The following is a 24409-nucleotide window of genomic DNA, read 5'->3' on the forward strand; positions in this document are numbered from 1 at the left end:
TTAAATTTTAATGTAAAATATTGAATAACAATTTTCAAGGAATCATTTTTAAAGTATTTTTGTACAAGATTACCTACTAGGCGGGAATAAAACTTTTAGTATGTAGCAACACTGAAATCCAGTTGTCAGCTCAACGGTTGACTTGTCATTGTCAAGTTGTCATTCACATTCGTGCTACCGCTAGCGAAATGACCGATTTTGCCGGTGATAATTCAAAACCACGAGTTGTGGTATTAGGAGGTAATTAAACACTAAAATCAGCCAAGAAACATTAGAAACTCCCCTTATCTACGACAGAGTTGCAGATCAACTTTTTCTGTGGACTTTTTTTGTTCTTTTTTCGATTTCCGTAACGGTCTTGTAAGATTAGTCATCGGTGTGCCTTAAGTGTTTTTTCGTCTGAATGTGCTGGAATGTTGTGCAGGTTGCGGCTTCATCGGGCGGAACCTGGTGGAGTATTTGATATCGAACGACTTGGTGAGCGGCATCCGAGCCGTGGACAAGACACCGCCACAACTCGCTTTTTTGAATCCTGCCCATTCGAAAATTTTCGAGGACCCCCGCGTAGAATACAAGAGCGCAAATCTCATTAACCCAAGTAAGTAGCTAATTTAATTAGTATTAAACCTTTACGTAAGTATTGTCGAAGAATTCAGCAGTGACTTTGTTAATGCATTAATTTTCTGGAAGAGTGGTCATAGAAATTGTTTTAAATTCGACTTGCGCTATTAATTTCAAAGACTGATAAGTCAGTTGCTTCAATTTGCAATTGATTAATTACTATTACATAAATTGAAGAAGTCTATTAAATAAATAACTAACTTACAAAATAAAAGTAAATAAATAACTAAGTAAATAATGAATAACTTTTATTCTGATATTTTTCTCCAAAAAGGAATTTTTGCTAATTGTACATGCATTCTTATCCTATTACATCCCCATACCACATTTCAAGTCATTTCAATTACTCGAAGTGGGTACAATTCTACTTCTAAGATTTGTAATGAACCAATTCTTTACATGCTGCTTAATAATAAAAGCTTAACTGGTCGCTCAACCAACAACTTTTTAGGTAATATGTACCCTATTATCGATAATTGTAAAGTTTTATTAACCTTTTGAAAGCCACGGTCGGCCACAGACGACAAAAAAAAACGGAAAATCGCTCCATAGGCGCCACGTAATGCCGACATAGCGCCTGTGGCACGATTTTCAGCTGTCGCGTTTTGCCGACTGTGGCGGTCAAAGGGTTAAGTATGTTATGGATTTAATCCTGAGTAGACAGGCATTTCCTGTTGGTTTACTGGTATGCCGTTGACTCCGTACTGATAACACATATCACTGAGTCATTATGATTTATTGTGTATGTATTATTATTTATATGTTTTGTATGGTTTGTTGTCGCATATTCTGTGTCAGATGAAGAGGGATGTTCTAAAGTTCTGTATCTGAGAAAGATAATTTAACAAGTGTAAAACAATAAATTTAAGTGTTTTCATAATAGCTAACCTATCCTAACCAACAAAAAGTTGAAAAATCTTCAACTTTGTCACTTCAAAATTCAATATCTCAAAAATGGATAAACCGATTTTGATTAAACATGTCTAGAACCATCACTAAAAAACCTGATTTCAATTTAAAAAAATCGCATTAAAATCGGTCTAACCATTTAAGAGCTATAGGTACGGTGCCATAGACAGACACACATAGCGGTCAAACTTATGACACCCCTCTTTTTGCGTCGGGGTTAAAAACTAAGAAATCTTTGGGGTACAGTACATAAATGTAAAAAAGCAAAATTTTTAAACAAATGTCTCTCTACTTCTCTACCTCTACAAAAATTACGTCTTTGACATAGTAAACAAAAATCTGTGACAAAGAGTTTTGTTATTTTTTCCAATTTAATTGGTATATTTGGGTCGCGGGGTTCAAATTGATTTAAACCTTGGGTCGCCAGCCAAAAAGGTTAAGAACCGCTGCTCTACAGCCCGCGGCACGTAAGTAAAGCGGTGACCGTTATTGTCGAAAAGTACAAAATAATGTTCTGTGGGGGACTGAGTGATGTACGGTGTATACTTACATGTGGCTAGCGGAAGCGATATTGGCGTGTGCGACTGTCACTTGCGCAAAATTAACGGTTAGCGCTACGCTTACGTGCAGTCAAGGAAATTAAATCACTACCCAGGGTGGAACCTTTGTACTACTAATGTCATATTGACTGACATTCCATACATCTGCTAAAGAAATCATGACAAAAATGATTACGAAAGGTGAAAGGAAGGATGTAAATTAATTTCCTTGACTGTACACTACTTTTCGTGTACAATATTTTTTTACACATTCTAAGAAACTGAATAAGGTAAATAATAATGTGATGATGTGTTATTTATTTAGATATTATTTTGTCCTTATTATGTAGGTGGCAGTTGCATTCGAATTGATCTTTTTTATAAATTAATTTAGCGGGCCTTTCCTTCCTCTTAGACTTACTAGGTATAATAGGTAAAAATAATGGTTTACTAATGTTCCGGCGAATAACGTTTGGCAACCTGTTTCATTTCGCAACTGTTTAATATTTCTGAAACTGTAAATATTTCAGGATTTTTATAAAACTAACCTAACCTAACCTAAAGGGTTCTACACGATGGCCCTGAAATAAATCCGGAAATATTTACAGTTTTAGAGTTTGCGAAATGAAACAGGTTGCCAAACGTTACGTTGCGAAAAGGCAGTACTCGAAAAATAATAATTGTGAAACCACAGATCAGTGCCGATTTTAGCACATACAGCGCCCTGGGCGAGATTTCCACGGCGCCCCCAACTTTTGGGAATTTTCTAGAAGGTATAGGCTTCAGGCGCCCCTTTAAGTCCGGCCGTCTGGGCGGTCGCCCCACCGCACCCTGCCATAACGCCGCTACTGCACAGATATTCCATCAAAATAACACCATGAGAAGCAAGCTCAGCAATATGAAGGGGTATACTATTTCAAAGCAGTAGTTTTCATACTTGGTCTACTCCAAAACTTGCCTCGTAAGATAAAAAAGCAGTAGTTGGTATGTTGGTAATCGGCAGCGCTGGCTCTAGCCCTTGATTAAGGTAGAGCGAGATTGTCTACACATATACAGTACCCGGCGACAAATATTGCACATCGGTCTACGGAAAAAGACAATTGGCAGTTTACGTCACAGTTTACGTCAAATTAATGACATGTAAACTTGGGATATCTATAGAGAGCTGTTGCAACTACTAGAAAAAGTATAGTTCCCTCTTTTTCCTAAAGATGCCATCGTACAATTTAAAGTTTTGAGGGGTTCCAACAAGTCTTTATTATACATTTTCATCTAAATGCGTCCGTACTCTATTGCACCTGTACAACGACTGGCCTGGCAAACGTCACATAAGTAGTGTGTGACAACGCTCTACGATGCCGAAGTAAGCCGAGTCTCTATCCAAAGACCGATGTGCAATCTTTATGGGCGGGTACTGTACCGCTCCCGCGCCTCTCAAAAGGCGACATCATCATTTTATTTTGCACTGGAAACTGGATAATGGCGCCCCTTGCCATCTGCCGCTTAGAACGACCGCTCCTCCCTCTACCCAAGTGCCAACGCTGGTATTTGGTTTATTTGCACCATAGAATCCGGATACGGAAATTCGACGAAAAACTAATATCGTAATTTTGTAACTACATCGAAACTTCCTATTGGATCCAACAACAAAGATTATCTGACTTCTTATCACCTTTACCACAAGGTTTTTTATATATTTAATAATTTAAACACAGTATTACTTATTTTTTGTTGACATTGACATAGTCCGGGATTGCCAAGATTTTTGAGGCCTAAAACTCAGGTAATTTCACTCTAAAAATACAACAGTGCCTGCTTCACGGCAGGATTAGCGAGCTAGATGGTGGTCGGGCGACCTTGTAAGGTCCTACCACCTGCCACATAGTCGGGAAATATTTTTTTTTTAACAGGACAACTGAAAATGGACAACCCTTTCAGAAATAGTATATATAGGACCAATGACTCTCCTCGAGTAGTTGGTACTCATAGGCAGTGGTGATCATTTCCTATCAGATGACCCGCTTTCTCGTTTGCCTCCCTCTCATAATAAAAATAATAATTAGGTACTAAGATGAAGGGCATCAAAGTTAGAGTGGGAGAATTTGATGTATCTTCTACGTCACACGGCACTTTTACAAGTGTTATTCACACAAGAAATAATCCATTCTTATATTATAAATGCGAAAGTGTGTGTGTTTGTATGTTTGTCCGCCTTTTACGTAGAAACGGAGCGACGGATCGACTTGATTTTTGGCATAGAGATAGTTTATGGGCGCAAAAGTGACATAGGCTACTTTTTATCCCGGAAAAATGCACAGTTCCCAAGGGAACAGCGCGCGAAACCGAATTCCACGCGGGCAAAAGCTAGTACGTATCTAAATTTCAAAACGGGTACACGTGCTGTTTAGTATATAGTATGTGAGAGCTTACTTTACTTTAGTGTACACTGATAACAGTGCATTTTAGATTAAGCCAGCGAACACAATGACATACTAGATAACGTGTTTTGATAAGAATTAGTCTCCCTGTGTCACTTAGAAATTTTGAGGATTTTGTATGCAGAAGTAGCCAATAGGATCCTGTTACTAAATCGCTGTCTACATAGGCGTATGTATATAGAATTATAATGATAATGATGATATGATAATTTGATAATAGAATAACAATATAATATGTAATTTTATAACAAATTGAATTTTGTATGCTTGCAGGCAAAACATAGCATTTTGATACTTACCATATATTTGTTACCACCACTGTAATCAGTTACACCTATGTTTGCAAATAAATCACTTTGACTTTGACTTTGACTTTTAGAGGGGGGGCCAGGCTCACCCCAGTGTGGTCTAGTGCCCACCCCAGGATGTTGGGCTACCGATTCAAAATTCTATAGCTCACAATACCTACTGATATCTTCACACAAAAATCCAGGCTAGGCCCCCCTAAAAAATAACCCTAGATACGCCAATGGCTGCCCATCAGTCTGTCAGTTAAAGGGCTGAGAAATATCTGTCTAAGTAGCATGGTTGGTTGCATCTCAAGCAGGGTATCGTGGGTTCTAGCCAAGGCTCGCACCCTTTGACTTTTTCGGAATTTTGCGAAGTTATTACATTTGAATTGAAATTTACCATAAGCTAAACGGTAAATGAAAAACATTGTGAGAAAACCTGCACACCTGCGAATAAATTTCATGTTGCGTGTGAAGTTGCCAATCCGCACTGGGCCCGCGTGGGAACTATGGCCCAAGCCCTCTCATTCTGAGAGGAGGCAGTGGGACATGCTTTTTGTTAAAATGATTATTTTTCCTTCATATAATTTGAAATATACATATACCTATTAACACCTTCAACTAACCAGGAAAATTATAAAATAAACCTTACTGTATTTTTAATAGCACATGTATAATATTTTTACTTTTAAATGGAAAAAAAATTGTATCAAATGATTCGAACAAACATTAGAACATTACTTTTGGAAATAAAATATTTGATTGTCGTAAATAACCACCTCGTCAAGGAATTCTTCTTCTTCTCGACATATGTATTTCCACTGCTGGGCCATATAACCTCTTCCATAAATTTCCATGTTGACCTAGAAACAGAAACGTGCACCTGACTATTTAAGATATACGTAGTTAGGTATAGAATGGAGTGTCAGCAAACAATAGGTACCACAATAAAATAACAATAGCAAACTTGACGTGGGTATGAGTACGGCTTGCAAGTTATAGTATTTCATTTATACTCTCTTATTTATCATTGGTAGCAAGTCATAGTGTATCATTAATAGCACAAAACAGATAGATACAGAAAGCAATCTACACATATAAAGTGCGCTCGAGCAACGCACACATAGACACTGCTCACTGACACGATATCTCGGACCGGTTGGGACCAGTGCGAGTGCCATCCGCTAAGCTGCAAGTGACACGCGTCTGTGAACTTTTTTGTGCAATAATGGAGCAACAAAAATAAAGTTATTATAACTGTTCAGTGGACGGTTGTTTAAAAGATTCAAAGATTCAAATAATTTATTTTAAGACCACAGGTATATAAATAAGGTATTAAAGTTTTACAGTCTCTTTCCATAGTCTACCATATTATGGTGTACAATATTTTTTGGATATAAGTGACGTTACATAATACAATCAAAAATAATAATTAAAAAAAAAAAAAAATATCTAATTAATAAAATTATGATTATATAAAATTAAGACGAATTAAATAAATAAAATAGAACAGATAAAAAAAAATCATTACAAATCAATTCAACATTAAACGGTGAATTGTCGGTTTTTAAGCTACATTAAAATTAAAATACTTCCCGTTTCATTCTCAACAATAAATCAAACAACTAGAGTGCCACTACCACGGTAGTTTTTTGTGCATGCCATAGTTGACAACCCTAAAGCGACCGCCGAGCGTAGGAATGAAAAGTGAAGTACATACATGTGATTGACTTTTGTAACTATCTGTTTTGTGTCAATAGTGTCTAGTCTAACCGAACTTCGAAAATAACTACTGCCTACTAACGTTACTAGAAATAGAGTAGGTAGTTTTAGATATTCATGCACGCTTTTTGTGTCAGATATTGTTGCTGATGAAGTGATGACTGTTCAGTTCAAGAAATTTAAAAACGGCGAATTCTCCTTATTCTGTTACAAGTTAATGGTCTCCACTGTAACATGGCTGATCAAGCCGTGTCGATTGTTAACCTCTTCCTCATTTCATGTTTTGGTTTGTTTTAAAAATTCAATTCAAATTTCAATTTTCGAATATCCACTGTACTTTCAAATTTAGCACTTTGTTTTTATGTCAAAAAATTGATTCTACGATCAGCAGCCGTTATAAGGGCGTGCTAAATATTTTTAATATTTTGACATCAACACCTTTTCGATCATAATTTCATAGTGCAGTTAATTAGTGTTTTATAACCAGTTTCATCACACATTTGTATCCTGTTCCTTAACCCTCTAAGGGGTCTTGAAGGCACAATGAGGGCTACTTACGTTTTTGTCTCAAAACATTTGGTTTTAGGTTTCATCAATCTTCGCACAGTCGTGACACGGCTAACATATTACCACCATGTATAATAGGAACGTGTCAACAAAATATGTTCATCATTTCATGTTGTAAAGTTCGTTTTTAGGCACCGTTCCACCGCACGATTTGAGACAGTTCTAGAACGCCTGAAAAGGAGTTTCGAGAGGGGCAATTACTGCTATCGCTTACATTAAACTAACCGCTTGAGCGAGATCCTGGCTCTTTACTCAGGAGTTTTATAGCTCTTGTGCTCGACAAAAAATGTAAGACACTTCTCACAGTGTCACCACCATGATCAACTATTAATAACATGTCCACTCAACAATCATATTTGTTCGTTCTCATATCGTACCAATCTTTTCCTGCCAGTATTTATGCTGGATCTAAATAGGCGACATAAAATGACTTTTTATGCTCTAGTGAATAAAGTAAAATCTTCGTCTAAGACCAAGGCAATCAGGTGGTAAACAGCCACAAACAAAGAAGTTTCTACATTATTTTTATTATTAATCAAAATAGACCAATAAAACTAAAAAAAACATAATTATATAGTAATACATGAACAATAAAAGGTACATAGTAAGTGAACTATTGTTTCCACTGTTTCTATTTTATTTCCTCGCCATCAAAGTGAAAAGCAGAGTGTAAAACTCGAGCATTAAACCCATTTTCCCCTCGACGTATCTATCCACCCTCGCCGTATCGGCTCGGGTGGCTATATAAACATCTCGGGTAAAATGGCTCGTTTTATGCTCTTGTTGTACAATCTACTATTTTGTATTGAAAAGTATGTGACCATGCCCACTAGCACGTTTCTTAGCCAACCGTCGCCGTCGCGTGCCATGCACGGAGCGTCAAAAACGATGCAGATATACACTTCTTATGGGTATGACACGCACTTGAGATGTTGTAGTCCATGTCGCGTTACATACATTGATTTAGACGACCAGATGGCCTAGTGGTTAGAGAACCTGACTACGGAACTTGAGGTTCCGGGTTCGATTCCCGTGTCGGTGCAGATATTAGTATGAAAAATACGAATGTTTGTTCTCGGGTCTTGGGTGTTTAGTATGTATTTTAGTATGTATCCATCTATATAATTTATTTATCCGTTGTTTCATCATCATCATGTCAGCCGAAAGACGTCCACTGCTGGACATAGGCCTCCCCCAAGGCTCTCCACTCAGACCGGTCTTGTGCTTTCCGCATCCACCGCGATCCCGCGATCTTAACCAAGTCGTCGCTCCATCTTGTTGGAGGCCTACCGACAGCTCGTCTCCCGGTCCGCGGACGCCATTCGAGAACCTTCTGACCCCATCGGCCATCAGTCCTGCGAGCAATGTGCCCCGCCCACTGCCACTTTAGTTTCGCAATTCTTCCGTTGTTTAGTACCCATAAAACAAGCTTTGCTAAACTTACTTTGGGACTAGGTCAATTGGTGTGAATTGTCCCGTGATGTTTATTTATTTATATACAGTGCCCGATACATTCCTATTATGGCATGATACGGTGTAGTCGGTAGAGATTCAAACTCAAATTTATCAGCACCTTTAGGCAATAGCTGCTAAATTGTCATGGCTGCCAATTCGCGACGGCACGTGAGAAGGTGTAGTAGAGGATCCGAACTTGAAAAGTCAAAGTCAAAATATCTTTATATATTATTCATCTTTAGTATATTAGAACATATAATAGAAATGGTTTCGCTAAAAAAGTCCTGGACAGGCTATTTTTTTATAATGTTTAATGGTTTTTAATTAAATACAGACAACCCTACATCAACGTGTTCACAATGAAGCAGCGCTTACGTTGATATACAATTTGTTCTATTATCTAATCAAGTGAAAGTAACGGGCATCGACATAACTGTTTAAGTTTATACCTGGCAACCCAGTAGTTCGTCCAGGTCAGGGTTACTCAAAGTGGGGTACGCGAACCCCTAGGGGTTCGCTATTCGACGGTAGGGGGTTCGCGACAAGCAAGACTAGCAAGATGATTAAGATTGGTTTTTGGAGTCTTTTTGTATTTTTGATTTTTGGTTTCTCCAACAGTCAATTCTATTACTTTCTTTGGTCTAGAAACTTTAACAGGGGTACGTGGAGCCATAAGTTTGAGAAACCCTGGTCCAGGTAAACAATAGCAAACCCAACGTCTACATATTCTATAGGTTTTATACTTTAAGTCAATATAAAATTTTCTTATTATCTCGATGATGCAACAAAAGATTATTAAAAATCCTTTTTTGAAAAATAATTAAAAATAGCCTGTCCAGGTTTTTTGAGCAAATCCAATTCTAATATATTTTGTAATATACTAAATTTACTATAAAATAGGTTTAATTCTATTATCAAACCGGTGAAGATCTTTTCAAGTTCGGATCTTAGACTACTGTTATTAATATGCGCGGGAGTGCCCGAACAATAGCACGGTATTATACTCAGCCTTTGTGTGTAAATATATGCGAGGAAAGCACCCGTTGTTGGGGGGTTGACGAAACAAATTGGTTTAAAAATAAGGAAGTTGAGTGATCCGTATGAGACATGAACTCGAGAAAGATACGTTTTTTTGGGAACAAAAGTTTTGTTTTGTTTTAATATTTGTTTTCAGGGTGTATCCATGTTCATATCTACACATGACAGTAATGACTAAGGCCCGGAATTTTGCGTGCGGCTATTGACAGATTGTAGGGAGAGAGCACCGCTTTTTATCGATATTATCGATACTGAAATTAACAATGAAGTAGACTTTGAATATGACATTGTCAACTATTAATTAAGTTGTAACTTTAATACATAATTGTAAATATATTTTTGCTTGTAATATTATTATAAAATATTTTATATTGGCTATGGTAAGAACTGTAAGAATACAAAATAATATTTTCTCTTTTATTTTATCAGAAGCTAATTAACGTTAAGTGGTCTCAGAGGGATCTTTTCTCAAATTATAAAATATAAAGGTATTCGTAATTATAGTGATTTCAATAAAGCAATTTAAACGGATTAAACTTTCCGATATTTTGAACTTTTGTCATCATTGACCGCTGAAAATACGTATCTTGAAAATTTGAGATTTTATACAATAAAACACATTAAAAAAACTATCGATTTGTCGATAACATCGATAAAAAGCGGTGTTCTCTCCCCTCACTCTGTTAATAGCCGCACGCAAAATTCCGGGCCCTAGTAATGACTAATGGGCGGCCGATGGATGCACGAATGATATACCGACGTAATATGGATATGTCATCAATTAATTTAGAAAAAGAGAACATAATTACATAACATATATAAGAAACGCACTCAAAGTCACAAGAGTAAACGTCAATTGTAGTTGACAAGTCTAAGACGTAAACGTAATAGATATAAAACATTTTATAGTCTCAAAAGGTGACAATTTACATGTAGCCAGTACTTTCTTAATACACTGCATATATTTTTATACATAAATACTACTCAAAATTTAATGAAAGTCTTATCCATCTTATGCTTTCATCCATTGGCGTGCATTGGGTTAATTCTAAATTCTAGGTTAGCTAGTTGGTAGTTTGTCCCACCAGCATTAGCTCTGCCTACCCTGGTGCCTACTTAATGCTCGACATAGCTTTCATCACCATATTGTATCCCACCCATTAATGACAAACTCGTATAATAGTTCAACCTTTCCAAGCTCATGTTAAAACGTTACATTTCCTCACAGCGTCATGTGCCTCAGCACTCGATCCTGGCGACTCTCCCTGGGCCCTGGTCCTGAACTGCGCCGGCGAAACCCGCATAGGCCAGACGGAGGCGGTCTACGCTGAAGGAATATGCACCCTCAGCAGCAATGTGGCCAAGCTGTGCGACCAGCAAGGAGTTAGGCTCGTGGAGATCTCGAGCGGGCAGATGTATAGCACTGAGAAGGTCAGTGTCTTTGTGGTACTCTTGCTGGTTTCTGATAGCCTGGTACTTGCATCTACGGAACGGAGTACGAAGGAGATAAGTTGTAAGTTGTATTTATGCGTCCCAGCTCAGAAACTTCAATAGTGCGAAAATTATTGAAGTCTAACTGATCATGAAGTAGTTCATCTATTTGGTGACTAGGTGGTGCTACTGCTACACTGACGTTCATTAGATCCTTGTGGTTGAAAGATTGAAAATCTGGTAAGTACTCATATCTTTCAAACAACCTTTTCTATAAAAAAGACTAGCATAGACTAGACGGAGGCGTTCTACGCTGAAGGAATGCACTCTGAGCAGCAATGTGTCCAAGCAGTGCGGCCAGCAAGGAGTCGGGCTCGTGGAGATCTCAAGCGGGCAGATGTATAGCACTGGTACTCTTGCTGGTTTCTGAGAGCCTAGTATTGGAACTCCTTCTCACTACATTATTGGGTGAGAAAAGACTAGCATAGGCCAGAGGGAGGCGACCTACGATGAAGGATATGCACTCTGTGCAACAGTGCGAGCAGTAGGAACTCAGTTTCGTGGAAACTCGTATGGCATTGAGAGTCGGTACCTCTTACTTGTTTCTGTGATCCTGGTAACCAGTTGGATGGCGTTGCAGAGTGTAGTCTGTGTGTATGTGTGCGTGTGTATGCGTGTGAGTGTTTGTGTGTCGGTGTCTGTGTGTCTATCTGTCTGTCTGTGTGTGTATGTGTGTAGTTAATATACCCCAATAATTGCCATCTATCGCAACTATCATAAAAGTCACAATACTCGAGTATATACCAAGTCTTAACGTACATAACTCCTTTCTAGCTAGCGTTCTCAGGGGTATAGTATACAAACTTCTCATCAACGTGACCTTCATATTAAAATTTTACTTGGCGATTTGTGAACCTCTTCAAAGTCAAAGTCAAAATATCTTTATTCAATTTAGGCCATAACAAGCACTTATGAATGTCAAAAAAAATCTACCACCGGTTCGGAAAAACCTCTGCTGAGAAGAATCCGGCAAGAAACTCAACTTCCTTTTCTGAAGTGTTGAAGAAGGTTAATCCATATTCCAGCCTCACAAGGAAGACGGTCCAGTGGATCCCTGGACCGTGGAAGGTCGCATGAAGAGCCGAGTTGAGAAGGAGCTCAAAAGTATGGAGTCACTTAACTACACCATCATCCGGCCGGCCATCGTCTACGGCATTGGAGACAGGAGAAGTTTGAGTGAGTTAGATTTTATGCTTTTTTAGGGTTCCATAGTCAATATCACAAAAACGGAACCCTTATATTTTCGTCCTGTCCGTCCGTGCAATGTCACGATCATTTTACTCAAAAACTAAAAGACGTATATATTGATGAAATTTGGAGTAAAGATGTTTTGTGATGGCCGCTACTTAGTTTGGGTGTTAAATACACACACACATTGGGACACTTCATACATGTACAACAGGAACTAAAATTGGAACGGATATGTAGATAGAAGAATGCCTAAGCAAAGTTTAGTTAACAAAAACGGTTTAAAAAAAGCTTGTTTACATTTTTTGACAATAATCTCTTTTTCTCCCATTCCAGCGCCCCGTCTCCTCCTAGGCGCTATCTACAAGCATCTAAACGAGACCATGAAACTCCTCTGGACAGCTGATCTCAAGATGAACACGGTTCACGTCAGCGACGTCTGCCGCGCCATGTGGACCCTCGGCAACCGGCCCGACGCCAACCGACAGGTTTACAACGTCGTGGACGAAGGGAACAGCACCCAGGGCAGCTTGGCCGAGCTGGTGTCTGATATATTCAAGATTAATCACGATTATTACGGCACTACTATTTCTACGTTGGCCAAGGTAAGTTAAAAATCATCATCACGGGTACATATTAAAACACATTAAGTTCAGAATTAATAATGGACGAAATACATATATTATGCATTTTTCTTTACAGGATTGGTTATAAAACCTAACCTAACCTAAACCAATCTGTTCATTACATGATCATAAAAGTTTTTATACCTAATCAATAGTTTAACAGAAAAGTATGTTATATTAAATGAACATTATGTATTTCGTTCATTAGGTATTCTTTTTAAGCTTTATTTATTTTGACATGTTCCTCATCTTCATCATATCAGCCATATAGGACGTCTACTGTTGGAAATAGGTCCCCATAGACCTTCAGTTGCTTTAGGATCGCTCTTTAACATAAAGCCAAGCCACCTATTGTTTACCCCTACTTTTAATCTTCTTTAGTACCTATGTTGTGTATCGATACGGTAGTCGATAAGTAAGAAGTCACTATGACAGGTCATAAGTGCCACGAAAATTCCGCTCTCTGGTCATGAACCAACAGAACGCTTCGTAGCGACAGTTATATAGCTACCTATATATCAAGATCTATATGTTAGCTATACCGACGGGCTCGCCAGTAGTCTCTCGCCCGCCGCCGCATACTAACATGTGGTTCTCTGTTAATAACAAATTGAGTCAATTATCAACCTAGTTATCATTTGGAGCAACCCACAAGAAGCAGCAAATATAACCTCTTAAGCTTCATTTACCTATCCTCGCTTAGTACAGCTCTAGTGGAAGCGGCTCAGCGGAGCGAGGATAGTAAATAAAGCGATTCTATTGGTTTATGAGAAACAAATTCCTCGCAACGCATCCTCGCACCTGTGGAAGCCTGAAGCGTGTTTTCAGTTTATATCGATGACATGGTTACTTAGAACAGACCTTTCGGCTCATATAGTGTCCATCTGAATGGGTTACCCGGTCTAAGTATTTCATTCCATTCCAGAACGACATAGCGTCAGTAGCCGAGGAAGCCAACGACAAGCACTTGAGCGCGTGGGCGTCCATTTGCCGCGCGTATTCGCTCACGCACACGCCCCTCGAGCCCGGCGCTGGGGCGGAACTGTTGCTGAACAAACACCTCTGTCTCGACGGGAGCAAATACTACGCTGTAGCAGCCATAGGAGTCGCCAAACCCACCGGAGACGGCCTTTTACAGGTGAGAGCATCGCCTTTAGAATGGAACTGCGACTCAGTCGCTACACTCTTGGCAGAGTCTTGGTTGGTCGGTGGAGTAGGATAACTTCAAGACGACTTTTTTGGGATAATCATGTGGTGGCTTCGCCATTGTCTTCCACGCCGCAGTGCTGGAGTTCGGGGCTCGTAGTTGGCGATAGAGAGCGCTGCTGCCCAATCATATCAAGTTCCTTAGGGGCTGTCTCACCATTCATTGATTAATTTTATTTGACGGATAAATGAGTCGCTTAACTTCAAACTCGGGTAAATCCAATTCTGTATTTTTTTAAAGATTTTTGGTATTAAATAAAAGGGTAAAAATCTAGTTTTTTACAATTTTATCGGTTAAGTATAACTCCGTGTGGTTTTTTGAGAATAATACAATTAAAATCATAATATTTTATCAAAATCAGATAAATCCATATGATAGTTTTATTTTTCAGATGTAGGTAAGTCCAAGCCAATCAGCCAAAGAAGTTTGTTTTTTTTTTTCTTTTTCTTTTGTTTGTTTTTTTTTCAAATCTAGAATCCAGAATCCAGGTTTGTTAAATCAAAATTATACAAATGCACACTGAGTTTTTTCATAGATAGATAAATTGCAATCGATTATATCAAATGAAGGTAAGACTGCGTCACACTTATCCGTCAAATAAATATCAATATATATATATATAAACTGTGGAAGAAGGTAATCTTATTTTTAATTTTTTTTTATTTATATGTATTGTTTAATCATAATTTTTGTTTATTTGTGTCATACTAATTGTTGTTTATTAAGTGTTTTTATTTATATGTTATATACCTATTCCTTTCTTCTCACTGTGCATAAATTACTGTTCGCCTATCTTTAAGTTTTCCTTTCCTGTTTAGGTTAGCTTGAAAAGATCCCTTTTAGGGATAAGTTCGCCTTTGTAGTCTTTTGTTGTTTTCTTTTTGTATTATTTTTGTGTTTTATGTACAATAAAGTATTTACATACATACATACATACATACATACAAATATCAATGGATGATGAAACAGGGGGTAAGTCTCCTACGACACACACGGCACTGCTTCTATTGGAAATAAATCTGTTTCTATAATATACAGTTGTGTTCTATCCATCAGTGCCGTGGCGTGAAAATTTTGAAGATGTCTTTTACCTTGCTCCTCCGCTACACGTGCAAGACAACTGCGTCTGTACGACACGTATATTACATTTTAATTTTACAGGGTGTTTTAACTGTAATAATGGTATTTTTTTATGAACAAGTTTAACATTTTGTGCGCAGTTCCTTACAGTTCTATGTGACATATCGTTACTACTTTAAAAAAAATCTCTATTCAAAATCGTCAATTTTATTGACTTGTTGATCTGAGATACGAGATTTTTCAAAGTATTCAAGGATATGTGTGGATTTAGGGGGAAGATATGTTCGTACAGAAGATGTGAACGTGACAGACCCTGTCATGTATTTCAAGTAACAGTGGGAGTAAGGTAAAAGGTTGTTTAGTGGAAATCGTCTTTATTATGTTCATCCCGTAGCGTCACTTTAATACCAGTGACATTACGCATGGTCGCACCTAACATAATACTGGTCAGGATGTAGTATGTAGCTGCTGCCAACCTAGACTGTCCTTTTTCCCAACTCTGCTAGCCCACGGCTCTTTAAAGGGCCGACACAATAGGTTGAGTACAGGGTATTTGACACCATTAACCTGTAATTTGAAACACCGTTTTATTTTAACTCAAAAAACAAGATTCACGGAAAAATTAAATTTGTAGTCTTTGAATTAAATTAATAGTCAATTGAGTTGGCTAATACGTGACGTCATAGTTCAGTGTTAGCAAAAAATACGGGACTCATTTTAACAGCTTAAAGTACGTCAATTGATTGCTTATGTCAAAAATATGTCAATTGATCGGTGATGCCAAAAATTTGTCAATTGATTGATGTCAAAAGTATATCAATTGATTGATGTCAAAAACATGTCGATTGGTGATATCAAATATGTCAATTGATTGCTGATGTCAAATATGTCAATTGATGGGTAATGTCAAATATCAATTGATTGGTGATGTCAAAAGTATGTAAATTGATCGGTAATGTCAAAAATACATCAATTTATTTAGTGTCAAAAGTATGTCAATTGATTGGTGGTGTCAAATAGCCTAGTGATTTGTCCTCTGCGAGCGGTGAGGCAGCGTGCGGCCGGCACCTGTGCCTGTCGCGCTGCGGCTGCGCGGCGTGCCCGCTGCGTGTCCCGCGCGTCTCGCACAAGCGGCTGCTACAGGTTAGCGGGGCTGTTGGTAAACGGACGGGCACAGGGTTAAGGATACGCTTTGCCGTGTTAACCTTGCACTAATCGCAATAGCCTGTGATGATACGTTAAGGTATTACATGCATATACTTGTCAAAGACTCGCTCCCGTTGGTGCCATATAGCATCGGTGCACTAAGACAGCTCCTGTAGTTCTCTATTAATCTTTTCTGTCCTCGTAAGGCCCAACCTTAAATTTTGCATATACATGTCCACTTGATAGATTTTTTATGGTGAAAGATCGTAAGAAAACGTACAGTACCCGGCCATAAAGATCGGTCATCGGTCTTTGGAAAGAGACTCGGCTAATTTCGGCATCGTAGAGCGTTGTCACAGATACAATAGAGTACGGACGCATTTAGATGAAAATTTATAATAAAGAGTTGTTGAAACCACCCAAAACTTTAAATTGTACGATGGCATCTTTAGGAAAAAGAGGGAACTATACTTTTTCTAGTAGTTGCAACAGCTCTTTATATATATCCGAAGTTCATGTCATTAATTTAACGTAAGCTAATTAAGTCCATAAAGGTGCAGTATTTATTTTATATAAAACGTCACTTAATAAATATGATGATTGATGGACGGTCGCCAGTGTTCGGAAATCGTCGTGTACAGTCTTTTACCGAAGACCGATGTGCAATCTTTATCACCGGGTACTGTACACAAACCTGTGAAGCAAATCAATGGTGTGATCACCGCATAGTTAGTCTAGCTACCTAGTTGTAAGCCTAGCTATTGCTCGCAACTAGTGTTGGTAAAGACTCAATTCGTTTGAGTGTTCATTTATAAGACTCGACTTGGTTTTTTAGGCTTTAGTCATTTAATCGAAGCTTGAGTTATTTTTAACGTGTCAGGGACTTGAGTCTTTTGTAGAAGTCGAGTCCTTTGAAGCTCGAGTTATTTGAGGGACTTGTTTGTCTACATTTGAACAACTGTGTTCGGGATACGTGTATTGTATCAATCAGTACATTTTTAGGTTTTTAATTCTGTCTGTTCGCCCGATTCCCTCAATTTATTACAAACCAGCCCTTTTTACCTTGTATCTTAAGTGCATTCCTGCTTGCTACGAAAATATTCATGTTTCTACAAACGCACTCACTCAATAAAAATAACCCTTACTAATAAAAAAACACCCTCATACTGTCGATTTTTCGATTGTTAGTACTCGAGTCTTTGAGGCACGCTTAAAGTTCAAAAAGACTCTAGAAGATACGATGGCTGGAGTCTTTTCTAAAGCTTGAGTTGTGATTAAAGGACTTATAAGACTCGAAAAAGGACTCTACTCACGACTTAAGACTCTTAAGTCTTTTAAGTTCAAAGTCCCGTAAACATGAGTCGAGTTCTTAAAATGTGGACTCCAAAAACTTAAGTCTTTACCAACACTACTCGCAACTCCGTCTGTGTAGAGAATTCTTTTATCGCTCTTCCGCGGGTACTATGCAATTTTCTAGGATAAAACTATTCTATGCCCATCCCTTGGTCACAAACTGTCGAAATTTATGTCGGCTGCAACTGTTTAAGCTGCATGGAAACTACGGCCCAAGCCCTCTTATTCTAAGAGAATGCCTGTGCCCAGCAGTGCAACGTGTATAAGCTGGGATGATGATGATTTTAGTGTACTGTGGGTAGCGAGTATTTGACATAAGTATTTCACCCGTTCTGGTCATGGTCTGCCACGAAATGCGAAGTTTGTCCTGAAATTTAGGATGTACCTACTGATCTCACTTCTGCGTATGTTATTTTTTTTAATTTAAATTAATAAAAAAAATCAGAATAACTTCTAAGGAAGTTGAAAGAAAATTTTCTTATGCAGAGAAAAAAATAGATTTTTCGCTATTTTCTCAGAATGTAAACTTCTTTTGAAAAAACTGTTAAAATGCCCGTCTATTTATAATGATTTGGCATTAATAATTTCATGTAGATTTTTCGCGCTACTGACATTATTACTAGCCTCTTATTTTATCGGCTTTTAAAAAGACAACCATCTCTTTCAATTTCCATCTTACGCGTAAGCATTTCCAAGACAATATTGTACTCCCGATAGACCCACCAAAAATCCTTGTGACAGACCATAGACTAGGAAAAGGGAACAAATGCATCGTTCAAAAAAACCACCTAATTACAACGCCCGGTACCAATACCCCGTTCTTACAGCCTCTCTCCTCCGCCTATAGGCGTGGGTCTCTGACTGTTCTAATTCGCAACGACTTTCTCTTTTCACTGCCATTTTACAGGAATGAACTGGACGATAGACGGTGCTAGTATTTACAATGCGGTTGCAAATTGTTTTTAGTGTTCGGAAATTTAAATTCATACTGGACAAATATTCGTTTATTTTTTCGATTCAATTCCATAAATCTCGAAAGAGCTCTTTTCAAATTTTGTCGCAAAGACAGCAGATGGCGCTGATTTCAATAGAATTATCGATATTTGTCGATACTACAAATATCCGCTCAGATTTCTAGCCCGCCTGATGACATGGCTGGTGCGACGAAGCAAAGTCGGCATCCAAATCCGGTGGCGGGCACTACACCTTATACACGCCTATGCCATTTTTATGTCATCGTATCATCGATAGGAAATTAAACACTAAATATGTCTTAAAATAATCGGCATACTAATTTGCGAAGCATTTTAAAACATCACTTTAACGGAGGGTTGGACAAACGTCTGTCATTTCAATAACCTAACCCTGTAACATCATTATACAATGTTACAGTAGATAATTTATGCTATGACATAATGTAGGCGGAACGAACCTTTTCAACTCATAAATGGGGTTTATTGTCGTCATTATGAATAAATGAAATGACTGGTGTTTTTCCAAACTTTTTAACTCATCACACAGAAGGCACCAGTAGTACTAATATTTCTTCGCAGATTCTTCGGCTGTCTTGCTTTGATAACGATGCGAGCGGATACTTTAGGACCTATTATAGATTGAAACCAATTAGGTTTTGTATTGTTTCGTGTATTATTGTCAATGTGCCAACTCCGGAGGCATTAATGTCTAACAAACTTGCAATCACTATCGTTTTCACCACTTCTTTCTGTCACACGGTGTAAGATGACAGTAGAAAGAGATGCTGAATGCGATCGCGAGCGTTAGACAATACGTTCACGGGTCCCAAGATACAGGCTCAGCCTAGTTTGGGATCCACTGGATCACGAATGGTTGTAATCTCTTGGTGTTTTATAAACATTTTGTCATCTATGTTTGGCACAGACCAATGGTACGAGTAGCGAAGCCGTTGTGCGCCTAGCGTAGTTCAAGACGCACTTTCATTAGGCGCACTAAATCGCGTGACTGGTTAACCGAATCAGCTGTAAAAACTACAAAGACTTGCCCTATTCTAAAACCCCAGGCACGCCGCTGCGTTTAGACCTTGTTTCTCAATTAAGTTCCTGTTTGTCTGTTTGTTTTATGTGACATATTTGTGATGTCGTCTCAGTTTACTCGAATAATGTACACAGATCAGATACGACATCATGTATAAGAGAGAAAGGAAACGTTTATTCGTGACTACAATACAGATGTCGTGAATTTGCCATCGTATTAGTTCGTATTTATCTCGCTTTTCAACTAGCTTACTGAAGTTTACTGAAGCAAATTGAGAAAGCGAGATATTACGATGTTATCCGACAAAGTACGAACGTTACGTTATTCAATAAATCTGTAAATAAGTACGGTGCCAGCGCCGTATGTAAAACATACCGTCAGGTGCCGCTGCCATTATACAAAAATTAATTCCGAGTATCAATCAGTGCGCTCGCGGGTGGTTTTCGCGAATTTGCTAATTTTATTAAAAATACCACCAAAAAAACTAATATTATGTATGCCTTATACTGATGGTTCAGCATAAAATTGTATATCTGATGATTATATAACAATGTAAACACTTGGCTTTCGCACGTGCTGGCAAGACTTACTGTTGTCCTACCCTCATTGCCTGACGAATGTATCTTCGGCACCGTACACCAAAAACCATTTCACATAGTAACAGTTATTAGGAAAGTGAGAGAAATAGTTGAAATAAGAGTAAACATCATTAAGGTCACCATTGTTATAAGTTATAAGTAAATAACAATGTAGCAATCACAACTCGACAAGTTCGTCGTACACGTTATGTTTGTCAATGAAATGTGTTATGAACTAAATATTTTTTTATGTGCATTTTGCATAAATACACACACATAACAATAAATACTATCTAACATCCAAGACTAAAACTATTTATAAACTAAACTATGTTACAAAATAATAGGTTTAGTCTTGGATGTTAGATAGTATTTATTGTTATGTATGTAAATAAAGGTGTCAATATATTAAAAAGATAGAATGATAATACAGTTAGCTTACATTAAATAAAGCAAATAAGAAATACACACATCAAAAAAAAGTCTTGGGACACTCATTAATTATCCTTAGACAGATGTTTTGGTTTTGACTCAGTAGTAATATTCAAAACTGTCTATTAGCAATTCTGGACTCGATAAAGGGTTGAAAAAATATCCCTCTCGAGTATAGGGTTAAAAAATATCCCTAAGGCACTTTTAATAAGTGTACAACAACTATTATAAATGAAATCAAGTAATTAAACGTCATATTTTCAGCTACTCGCAACTATTTGTTTACATTGCGAACTGGTGGAAAGAGCCTTTTTAAAAGCAACAGCACTAAACTTTATCATGTAACATTGTAACTTAGTGAAATGGTCATACAATCAGCACTGAAACTAACCCAAAAATACAATTAGTTGATAGCTTAGCATTATATAAGATATATTTTTCGTTTCAGGTGCTCGAGGACTATGCTTCCATGAATCTCTTCCCCAAGGAACTCCTGCTATGACCGCTCCAACAATGTATGTATGGACACACCAAATCCTTAGATGTCATCTTTTGAATTATTACAACCACGCAAAATGTGGTGGGATTTGCATTTCGGTGTAATTTTGTGAAGCCTGTGCCTTCTGCTATACATTTTATGTTTAAGACTGTTCATCACTGTCATCTATCTATATTGAAGGACCATAAATCTATTACAGTTGAGTCAAACGTAGCCAGGGGGGGAGGCTATTTTGATGGCTGGGCTTGAAGACATAAAGGATGATCCCAGTTCCCCGATATACAAGCATAGGAGTGCAGAAAACTGGGAATAGTGCTTATGAAACCTTTAGATTATCATTATTTGGATTTGGTGTATTTATATTAGACTTATAATTAATCAGACCGCTTAAATGATATTATGACACAGTCAAAATAAATTTAATGTAAGCTGCTCTTTGTGTACTGGAGAATGCAAATGGCATCAGAAGAAAGGTAGACAGGAGAAACGCATAATTAGTATACATCTTTCTTCGTAAACTCAGTTCGTATTTGGGTAAGGGGACGCCATGGTGATGTGACTGGTGACGCAAGCATGGTTATTTCTGGCATCCAAAGGTCGCCAGAGTAGCTATGGCTTCTTTTCAGTCAATTCTACGTCATCGCTAAGAATGGACGCAGAGGAAATCTTGGCGACTGAGTGAGCCGCAGCTTATGCTTGTACATTTTAGTGGCGACGTTGCCAAACTGCCAGAGCATCCAGTCGCCACGTAGGGAGCCGTAAATCGTGGCTACGCTTCCAGATTGGTGACGTTGCCAAAGCGTCGCCAAGTAGCTAGCCGATAGATATATTTGTATATGAATTGTTTGGATAAGTAGCCGGCGACGTCGCCATGGCGTCCCTTTAAGGCAGGGCTCTTAAAGCCTCTGATAAAATCAGGGCAGAACAAAATCAGTCTTTCATGAAATCTGCTTTTTACGATCAGGTTTTAAAATACATAGAACTTTTACCACCTTGTCTACCTTAGATGACATGTCAATTGATTTCGCATTTAGGAATGGTTTAGCTTGAAATATAAATGTAATAAATAAAATTATGTAATCTAGAATAGGAAGCAAGTTTTACTTAATCTATTTAGGCATGTCTGCAACGATGAATGCTAGACTGAGCTAATGTTTCGAAATTATGTTGGTCTCAACTTTTATTTTTTTAACAATACGAACTAAGGAATTTACTTTGTTGAACCTAAAAGAACTTCCCTTTAAGTTAACAATAATTATTAAGTGGAAAGACAACTAAGGTTTTTTTATTTGTGCTGTGATAGTCCTCTTTAAAAGGTTTATAAGTAAAGTTATTTTAACAGTGTTCTGTGAACGGGCCAAGCATTTTAACGGATTTCTGAGACAATAAAATATGCTATAATATAACCGATGTATTCGAAAGTAAGTTTAAAGACTGCCAAGACCAAAAAGCGTAAAGAATGCTTTTTACTAAATTCTCTAATGTTAATATCGGTGTTAAGAATCCATCCAGTAGTGTTTGTGATGTTTGTTTTGTGGTTTTACCAAATTCTGTAAGCATGCGTACTCAAAAATATCCCTAATGCGAAAAGGGGATTTTATTGTCCCTGTTCTAACGAGTCAACTGACAAATAAAAACTATGGTAGGTATGACTATAATATGACTAAGCGAAAAATATTATTGAAATGGAATGGAACCCTATTGTACTAAAACTATAATATAAAGAGAACTAACGACAAGAGATGTGCAATTTAACCATGGTAACTGTCTTGAAGTTGTGCTCGGGTTAGTGTAAGGGTTTAGCACGCGCCCCGCAATTGAAGTCAGGGCCTACCCAGCAGAATTCGCTATTTACTTCGCTTATATGTAGTATACTTAAACGTTACATAAATACTAAAGTTCTGCACACAATATTTTACCTTGATAATTGTTCTTTAATTTGATCTACTGATATTTCAAAGAAGATAACTTTTCACTTTCAAAAAAGAACTAGATTTTTGTGAACCCTTTTCTCCACCTAAAATCGCGTAGACATGAAACTTCGATCAAGAGTGAATAATGATGTTTCAATTAGGTCTGCCGATTTTTTAAGGATATACAATATAAAATATAACAGTCTTAATACGCAACTTAGAATATGTTAAACTCCTTCATTTGATGTCACTTTAAAATGGCATTCCGAAATGTATTTCTTATAGGAGTTGTGTAGTGGATAAGCTTATCCATAATTTGAGTAAGAGTACTCTAAATAAAAAATTCTTCAAAAAATACCTGTTTTGAAAGTGCTATTTCTGACATGTTAGAATTATTTTAGTTAGATGTTCGTATTTAGATGCATTTGAAATTTACCACGAGCTTTGCGGTGAAGGAAAAACATGCACAAATTGCGAAGCAATTCAATGGTGCGTGTGAAGTTCCCAATCCGCACTGGGCCCGCGTGGGAACTACGGCCCAAGCCCTCTTGTTCTGAGAGGAGGCCTGTGCCCAGCAGTGGGACGTATATAGGCTGGGATGATGGGATGATGATTTAGATGCGTCTATTTAACGAACACCCGTATTAGTGACGTTTTTCCCGCACTTTTATGGGATGAGTTAAACATCCGTTAAAATTAATTCACGTCTCTACCGTAGGTGGTTAATTATACGTATTTTAGCGATAAAATCCAGGTGCATAAATTGTGGTATTATATTATTGATTTATAACTATTGTAACATAAGACCAGAATATTTACCATTTTCGAATAACTATTGTTTTATCATAAGAAAAAATTAAAAGGCTCAACTCACGATTATAGTCGGAAGCGTTCCGACCAGTTTCAACCTTTTCGGAGACATTCTTCAGGCGTGCGTTCACGAGGGCGCACACCGCACTGCCTTACCGTATTGTTATTGACTGTATTGTTAGTAAAATTGCTTCCAGAGTATTGTTTCAAAGTTATGTAATTGCTAGTTGCTAGTGAAGCTTGTGCTGCCATAGGCGTTATTATGAAATAAATATTTTTTATTTGTATTCGTATTTTTATTTACCTCCAGTTGTGTCTGTATCCCTCGGGTATTCTACACTTTCCCGGGATAAAAGTAACCTTTATTAACCCGGAATAGTGCAACATTCTAATACCTATGTAAAGAAAGCATCTACATACATACCACATAAAGGTTACCGCTTTACTATATATCACACTCAGCGGCACAAAATTTGGCCCTCTCTAGATACAAA

The 24409-nt window shown here is 37.7% G+C and overlaps 1 protein-coding gene across 2 annotated transcripts; it reads left to right on the plus strand.

Moving 5' to 3' along the window:
* The first annotated feature begins 154 nt into the window (after positions 1-154).
* On the plus strand, positions 155-24202 carry LOC141434239 (uncharacterized). 2 transcript variants are annotated; one of them, XM_074096620.1, is made up of 8 exons: positions 155-240; positions 425-598; positions 10808-11010; positions 12096-12246; positions 12595-12863; positions 13810-14022; positions 21142-21208; positions 21392-24202. In XM_074096620.1, the coding sequence occupies exons 1-7, from the start codon at positions 189-191 to the stop codon at positions 21193-21195; spliced, it is 1116 nt and encodes a 371-aa protein (XP_073952721.1). In that variant the 5' UTR covers positions 155-188; the 3' UTR covers positions 21196-21208; positions 21392-24202. The 2 variants fall into 2 exon arrangements, with proteins under 2 accessions (XP_073952721.1, XP_073952720.1); XM_074096619.1 differs by having other exon boundaries at positions 21142-24202.
* Positions 24203-24409: the final 207 nt, after the last annotated feature.

The sequence above is a fragment of the Choristoneura fumiferana genome, chromosome 13, assembly GCF_025370935.1.
Source record: "Choristoneura fumiferana chromosome 13, NRCan_CFum_1, whole genome shotgun sequence".
Taxonomy (NCBI): Eukaryota; Metazoa; Arthropoda; class Insecta; order Lepidoptera; family Tortricidae; genus Choristoneura; species Choristoneura fumiferana.